The following is an 8,373-nucleotide window of genomic DNA, read 5'->3' on the forward strand; positions in this document are numbered from 1 at the left end:
CAGCATGTATGTAATTGGAATCAGGCTGATTCGAATTAGTGTTTGTGTGTGCGTGTGTGTAATTCGACTTAGACTAATTCGAATTACATAGAAATGTCCTCTTAGTTGAACCTGTAACGATTATTGGTTTAGTTGAATCACGTAAAATTTTCCCCAACTTAGTTTATATGGGTGATTTGTCCTAATTTTTTTATTATTATATTACTAAAAACAAATTTTATTATTCATTTATTACAAGTTTAGTTATTTTACTATCATAGAATTAATTATTCTCATAAATGATTATTTAATTGAAAACTATAAGATACTTATTTATAAATACATAATGACTGATTTAAGAATTTACTTTTTTTTAGATATATAACATGACTATGAATTAAAAAAATACTAATTATACATTAAATTTAACCACTAAAATCAATCACCAATGTATTTGTGTATAAATATATATGTAATTTAATTTATTTTTAATGTGTATTTGTATTCTAACATATATTTTATACTAATAACTAACTTTAGTAATTGATTTTAGTATACACATAGCATGATCACTAAGAATCATGGCCTTTTACATCTGAGTATTATGAAATTCAACTATTTCATCTCAGAGAGATAAAAAGAGCAAAGTTTCATAGCAGAGAGGGTTTCTATGAGAACCTTCTCGTTGAAATGAAAAAGGTGAATCCTAGAAATGAACTTCACTTGTGCTTATATATAACATAATTACATGAGTGAATCTCAACCACACAATTACAATTAAATATCTCACTGTAATAAGACTCGATCAACTAGATAACTAACTTCAACTAATTCTGCTGACTAGGAATAACTAATTTAACCAAAACTGACTTAACTTGTGACACAAGGCATATTTGAGATTTTATCACATTACAAAACCTATGACTGATTTAAGCTGATTTTCCTCTTTGCCGATACAAGATAATCTTTGTCATGTTAGCATGCATACAAATAGTCAAATACAATACTCAATAGCAACTAATCAACATTGTAATTCTGACACCCCCTTCCTTGAGAATAGAACAAAGTTAAGTTACCATTACAAAAACTACAATAATAATAATAATAATAATAATAATAATAATAATAATAATAATAATAATAATTCAATAATTCTTCCTTCTAATCATAGTTTTGTTTTCTTTTTCTTTTTTCTATGCTAAAATTCTTTTCCACACTCCCAAACTTTCCCCTCATTCATTCCACAAAGCAAACATAGGAACTTGATTAACCAAACCCAAATTCCCAATCCTGTGTTCATTTTCATTGTTTCCATCATCATATTTTGGTGGTCCATGCAGAGTGAAATATCCATGTCCATAATCCGTTCCATTGACCCCAAATTCATTGGGGCTTTGCGGCGGGTTCGCCTCGTTCTTGTTGCTTGGCGAAACCTGCTGCGACAATGGACCGGCGACATTTCTGTTGATGGTTCCGCTCTCATTCTGCTGTTGCTCGTCGCTGTTGCCATTCCACACCATGTTGGACAACTCATCAGAGTGTTGTTCACCATCAGTTATTGCCAGGGGAGTTGGTTGAGAAGGTGTGGCGGCCGAACCGGATGAGTTGAAGTCCTCGGCGGTGGCCAGAGCTGAGTCTTTAGGAGACCGTTTTGCAAGGTCTCCGGCGATTAGGGTCGAACTCGAGCAAATCCTCTTCACGTCGTACCTGCTTATGTCGAAATTGGTCACGGCACTTGTTCCCCTGAACTTGATTGCTGCAATATCATATGCTTCTGCAGCTTCTTCTTGTGTACCTATAAAATTATTAAAACTAATTAGATATCCAAACATAAAATTACTTTTATTTTTTTATAAAAAAAATCTTTTCTTACAAACTCACCCAATCAAATCTTATATCTCACTACCATACATTAGCTTAAAGAAACAAAAAAGATAATACTATGATGCAACAACACAAAATTGGTGCATCATGCACCAACAATTTAATAGTACGGATTCTCTACCAAAAATAGTGGTTAGCATTTCAGTATAACTTTATATTCAAAATTTCTATTAGATCCACACCATTATTATAATTAGTTTATCTGTGTATTATGCACCTTTGCATTTAATTACTCTAACCGGAGAAATTACTGCTTATTGGAATTAAAAAGTAAAAGGTTGAAAAGATAAAATATGTTCACATTATTATTAGAAATAATATAAATTTTTTACAAGGCAGATACGTTGTATATATCTATATCATAGTGATCAAAATTAACTTCTTACATCCTGTACTATATATGATAATCTATGAGTGTGGACTTTATTAAAATTTCAAACACAATGCATTTAAGTCATTTCAAGAAATTAATTACTAAATATAAAGTGGGAAAATAAGGAAGCTTAGAATAGAGAGGCAATAGAGGGAGGTTGGTGGCAGAACTTACTAAATGTACCAAGATACAAGTCCTTGTTGCCTGCAACCCTTCCTATACGAGCTTGCCACCTTCCATGTTGATGGTGCCTATAACAATAAAATAATAATACTAAAAAAGTGCAATGCTACGGCCAACAATAATTTACACCAATATTTATAAGAATTTTACACACAAAAAATATATAATTTGTACATATGAATTAGTAAAATTTATTTGTTAAAAATAATTTAATATTTGTGCTGATCAACTGACGACAAAAATTACTAAAAATTACTGATCTCAAAGAGTTTTTCAATAATAAATAATCCAAGGAGAAAAAAAAGGGGGGATGTTTGCAATAATTGCTGGTGTTAATGAAAAAGCTGAAATTGCAGTAAATAATTTAATTGTGAACTTTATTATTAATGATATTATAAAAGCACATCACTTTTGGCCATACCTTGTCACGCCTCTATACACAGATGCCCCTCTTGAAAATCCACTGCTCTTCCTGCACATAATAATAATAATAATAATAATAATAATAATAATGAATTTTGAATAATGGGGAATTAATAATTAAGAAAAAAAGAAAAATTAAATAGTTACTAAATAAAAATCACATGGATAGAAATTTAATGGTACCTTCTCAAATTGGCGACAAATTCTTGTCTGTTCATGTGCTTCATCTCTTCAAGTTCCTTCTCATAAGTGCTTAACTGAGCATTTAAGAAGCAATATACATATGTAGAGTCACTACTACAGTCTACATGTACCAAACATATATATTGGTTTCAAGCTACATAAATTAAATACTCCACTTATATATCACAGGTACCATATAATGCTTCATATAGCTTCTACATTAGTTAAATACACACAAAAGCTTTTAGTTTTTTTTTTTTATAGAATTTAATTTTGATACATTGAGAATGTAAAAAATTTTATATGATTTTTTTTCCAAAGTCAAGAGTGAGGCTTGAACTCGAGATCTTTAGGTGAGAAGAGGAGTTCATGCCATTTGAACTATAGCTCATTGGTTAAATAATTTTATATGATTATTCAATCAGATTTATACGATTAGATGATTTTTTAAATAATTGGTTTTAAAAATAAGTTAATTTTACTGATATGACTACAAACAATTAGTTGTCTGTATAAATTTTTTAAACTAACAATGCATGAAAATTATAGGAAATTATCTATCACTTTGGCTATATTGAGAGCTCTAAAATCAAGAATAATCTAAATGGGAAGTTTTTAGAAGTAACATCTTATATGAAAAATGGAAAATAAAAATTACATTGAATTTCTACTAACATGATAATTAATTTAACGGTATAACAACAGACAATTCACAATAAATTTTACATAAAAATATGGAGGTCACAAATGTTGTGAGACAAAATGTAAATGAAATTTCATAATATTTTAATCAGTTTTCTAAATAACAGGTTCAATTGAATTAATTGTTATGATCAAATAAATTAAAATGGAAGACTTTAATTTTCCAAAGGAGAAAAGAAACTGTAGAAGCAGAAACCTTACAGGGAAATTTATGTGAGTTGTTGGACCCCAATACTTGAGTGCAGCTAAGTCATAAGCTCTTGCTGCTTTTTCTTCTTTGTCATAACCACCTAATAATAAATTAATAATAGTTGCCAATAGAAATCAATTATATATGTGCAGAAATTAAAAGAAGCACAGCTACCAATGCACAACAACAATAAAAATAATTAATACTAATATATTCAGTAGCGTATCTAACCACTTAACGTGCTACGCTGAACAGTAAGATTCACAAACATGGTAAAGAAGCAAACAGCTATATTGCAATATGCATGTGAGAATGTAACTACTCACTTACCAAGGTAAACTGTGAACATTTGAACAACCCATCCATGATTTCAAATGAGAGAAGAATCCAACCAGTGCATCAAATTAAAAGCAGACCGTTAGTATATTCTCTTTCAAAATAAAACAAATAATATATAGTAACGTTTGTTTTGAGGTACTAGGACGGAAATTAGAAGATAAGTCGGTATCATTAGCTCAGAGACTGGAACTAAAATTTCAGTATTTGTTCCCAAAATTTAAGTATTTTAGTAACTCCAAAATTAAAAGTGGGGACACACGAAACTAAAATTTTTTAGAACAGAAACTAAAACTTTAATAACATTTTATACCTAAAATACTCTTATTTCAATGAATTAATTTCAACTTTATCCTTTTTACAAATTAAATTAGAGTTTTATTTTTATTTCAGTTTCTGTCTCCCACTTTATACCAAACACAATACTAAAATTTATTTCAGTCTCTGTCTCCGTCTCTCGACCTCTATCTTTCTGTCTTTATCTCTCAGTCTCAGTCTCTCAGTTTCTGTCTCTTTTCTAGACGCTACCTTAAGTGCATGCATAGGATAGAATTCGAATTTTGACATTTATTTGTTTAAACAAGTGAACTGGCTACTAAATTAAGTAATTAACTCAAGTTGTTTATTAATTGCAAAATGTTAAAAAGGACTTGTCTTATTTTGCTTATTGAAAGGAAAAAAAAGTTCCCACAAGTTGCTTCATTTAAGGTGCAGCAACTATTTGTTTTGTAAATAAGAAAGAATTGCTACTTTCATATAAGAAAATAATGTGCATTATTTTCACTTTGTCAACCAAAGGGGCCTTGCCACTGGACCTTGGTCAATGACCGACCGTAAATAAATAATTAAATAAATAAGTAAACGTTTTTCTCACCTTGCCTTCCTTTTCTTGTTTGTCCTTCCTTTCTGCAACTATTATCCCACAAATGGGCCTCATATCTACCCGTCCATCTATGCCTAATAACAAAATGCATCAAAAGGTAAGAACAATTCAGCAACATGTGTATTCATGAATCCTATATTATACTTTTCTATTTTTTTTTTATAATTTTGTTACCTACTGCTTTAATAACTACAGCATTTGTTAACAGATTTAAAAAAAAAGTTTTCTTAAAGAACAATTTTAAACATTTTAATACATTCAAAACAACATATTTTTTTTTCATCTTACGGAAAAATAAATTTTTTAAATATACCTTTTTACAAACCTTTTTAAATATGGTAGAAAAGGAAATAAATATGATTGTTATTAAAGTATATATTAAATGTGGCATAATTAAGTATGTTAAAATATTTCTCATTAGCCTTATGAGATTTTAGGAAAAATAAAACCACATTATTAAGTAAAAAAAAAATATTATTATTATTATTATTATTATTATTATTATTATTATTATTGAAAAATACACATTTTCACTTTTATTTTTGATAATATTATTTTTGTTATATAAAATTACGCATGTAAAAAATATGTATAAAATGACATTATAAAAAAATAAAAAATAACTGAGTTGTTTTATCCTATAGTTGGTGAGTATAGTTTCTCTCAATATTAATATTATTACTAGACATTACCTTGTAACACCACGGTATTGAGAAGTTCTCTGGCCAAAAGTGTCAATAGATTTTCGAGGCACCGGTTCTCTCCCTTGAGATTTAGCAATGGATCTTTTACGAGTGTCATCATCAACCTGATTATGTTGATTATGAAGCACTACTTGGTGGTTCATTCCACTCACCACCACCACCCCACCATTTTGTTCTTGTTGTTGAACACTGCTCGGACTCATAGTCAGTGACAGAGATTGGAAATTGCACCCACCATTATTATTATTATTATTGCTACTACTATTTTGATTTGCCTCCGCTGAAGATGAAGATGAGCAACAAGTTTGTGCCAACCATGATGACTTGTAAACCCCGTTGCCCGCTATGAGAGCATGATGATGATGATGGTTGTGGTTGCTTCTGCTATCATTGTAGGGATTGAATGATTGGAACAGTGACGATGATGTTTCAACATTCATATTCATCTTTGAGAAGTTGTTTTGTTGGTTTTGGTTTCGGTTTTGCTGACAAAATGCTTTGGTTTCCGCAAGTGGTGATGGATTTGAGTAGCATCCTAAGAAGTCTTCAAGCTTTGGACCTTCTTCATTTGAATTTCCACTTCCCATTGCATTCTCATATCTCCATTCTAAAACATAAATAAAACAAACCATTAACATATGCTTTGTTTTCACTGGACCCAAAACAAGCGAAATTGATCATTATAACAGAAGAAAGAAAGTAAAAATTTCAGAAGAATTTATCAACATGCAAAAACGTTGTTGAAGAAGGCATGCAATGAATGAATTAATACCATGAGGTGCAGCAGAGCGAGAAAAGGAGTCAGCAACACAGAGAGAGCCATCAGAGCGCAAAGGCATCACAGGAGGAGGATAAGATCCTCCATTTCCACGCTCTTCATTTTGTCTCTCAAATTCTTCATCAATCCTCAGGTGTGGAGTCAGAGAAAACCCCAACCAATTGCTCATGTTTTTCACTAACAAACACAAATAAAAACTCTTCCTTTTCTCAAGAAAATTATATAAACTCCTAACCCCACCAAAACAGAGAATACAGAATAATGTTGGACTTTGAGCAAGCTCAAACTTCAAAGCTGGTGGTGATGGATGCTATTGGGATGGGGTTCAAATCTTCAAGTACTAGTATACCCCCCTTTTTTTTTTCTTTTTCTTTTGATAAGATGGTATGAACTTTAATTTTGATATATATCTTGTGGGTTGAGTGGGTCTCCTTAAGCTATAGCTAGAAGTCTAGAAGTACTAGAAGTCTACAAGTGTGAATTTTTCTTTTTCTTTTGGTTGTTTGGGATTGGGTTGGGTTGGTTTTAGATGATGTTGGTGGGTGCAAGTGCAAGTGCAAGTGAATAAAGAGGTGAGAGTTTTAGACAAAGCTTTTCTCGTCTTATATTCTAAGCCGTGTCTGTGTTTTCTAATGAAAGTATTGGGTTTTGTGCCAGCTCTTTCATTTCTTTCTCAGATTTGTGCAGAGGTGGCCATGGCATGTAGCAGTGTCTTGCAAACAATTATTAAATAATTCATAATAATTAAAATAAGTATTTTATTAACAATTATTCTATGAAAAAGTATAGGAAACTGAAAAAATATTTATACAGTGTGTATAATAGAAGTTTAAAAAATATTAAAGATATAATTATTAGTATTATTTTTTTCATCAGTTAAAACTTTTTAAATGAATAATATCATAATATGTTATTAGAATTTTAGATCCGAAAAGTCAAAAATTTAAATTCCAAAATCTTCAGATGTTTATGGCTATTCTGTTTACCAAAAATAAAAGTTATCAATTTCTAACTTACTTTTTAAGTAAGTGTCTATTTTTAAATTCTCAATGGAATGAAAAACGATCGAAATACGTTGAAATTCTCTTAATTAAAAGCAAATTTATAAAATTACTATTTAGACTAAGAAAATAATAGTTCTCTCTTAAATTATTTGATCCATTTATTTTTTATTACTAAGTGAATATTTCTTGTGGAAAAATAAATTTTTATTGTAAAAAATATATTTCTAGATGTTTTAATAATTTTGTTAAGATAATTAATGTAAAAATATAATTTTAGTAAAATAATTCAAAACTTTTCTACCAATAATAAGCTTAAATATAAATTATACTTCTTGTTAACAAAATTTTAAAACACGTGTTACGATTATTATTTTTTATTTTTAAAAATTGTATTTGTTACTAATATACGAAATACTAAAAATTTAATTTTGTTTTTATAATAATCATTTTCCACTAAACATTTTGATAAGGATAATAGACTCTTTCTAGAAGATCCTAATAATAGTAAATACTAAATAGCAACTTTAATATAAAATGTTGCGAACATCTTATATTTTTAAATTTATATTTTATAATTTTGGTAACTTTAAGTACTATTCAACATAGCTATCAAAACGATCATCGAACCAGTTAAACTATTAAAATAAAAAATTACTGATTTAATTAATAAGTCATGTATATTTGAACTATCTGACTTGTTTGACAATTAAATAACTAGATGAAATGTCACTATTATTTTTACAATAAATAT

General features: G+C 29.3%; 1 protein-coding gene across 1 annotated transcript; it reads right to left on the reverse strand.

Annotated features, from left to right (window-relative positions):
- Nucleotides 1-895: 895 nt before the first annotated feature.
- On the reverse strand, nt 896-7,197 carry LOC107464795 (AP2-like ethylene-responsive transcription factor AIL1). Its single transcript, XM_016083765.3, has 9 exons — nt 6,613-7,197; nt 5,829-6,447; nt 5,128-5,210; nt 4,248-4,256; nt 3,929-4,017; nt 3,026-3,099; nt 2,841-2,891; nt 2,411-2,487; nt 896-1,774 (listed from the first exon to the last, which is right to left on the reverse strand). The coding sequence occupies exons 1-9, from the start codon at nt 6,785-6,787 to the stop codon at nt 1,212-1,214; spliced, it is 1,740 nt and encodes a 579-aa protein (XP_015939251.1). The 5' UTR covers nt 6,788-7,197; the 3' UTR covers nt 896-1,211.
- Nucleotides 7,198-8,373: the final 1,176 nt, after the last annotated feature.

This window comes from Arachis duranensis, chromosome 9 (assembly GCF_000817695.3).
Source record: "Arachis duranensis cultivar V14167 chromosome 9, aradu.V14167.gnm2.J7QH, whole genome shotgun sequence".
NCBI classification, from domain to species: Eukaryota; Viridiplantae; Streptophyta; class Magnoliopsida; order Fabales; family Fabaceae; genus Arachis; species Arachis duranensis.

Excerpts from the sequence above, each read along its gene's own strand:
- LOC107464795 (XM_016083765.3), bottom strand. The coding sequence starts at position 6,787 with ATGAGCAATTGGTTGGGGTTTTCTCTGACTCCACACCTGAGGATTGAT. Across the intron at positions 5,211-5,828 it reads CAATACCGTGGTGTTACAAG|GCATAGATGGACGGGTAGAT; the intron begins GTAATGTCTAGT and ends TTTTGTTATTAG. Across the intron at positions 1,775-2,410 it reads CTTGTATCTTGGTACATTTA|GTACACAAGAAGAAGCTGCA; the intron begins GTAAGTTCTGCC and ends ATAATTTTATAG.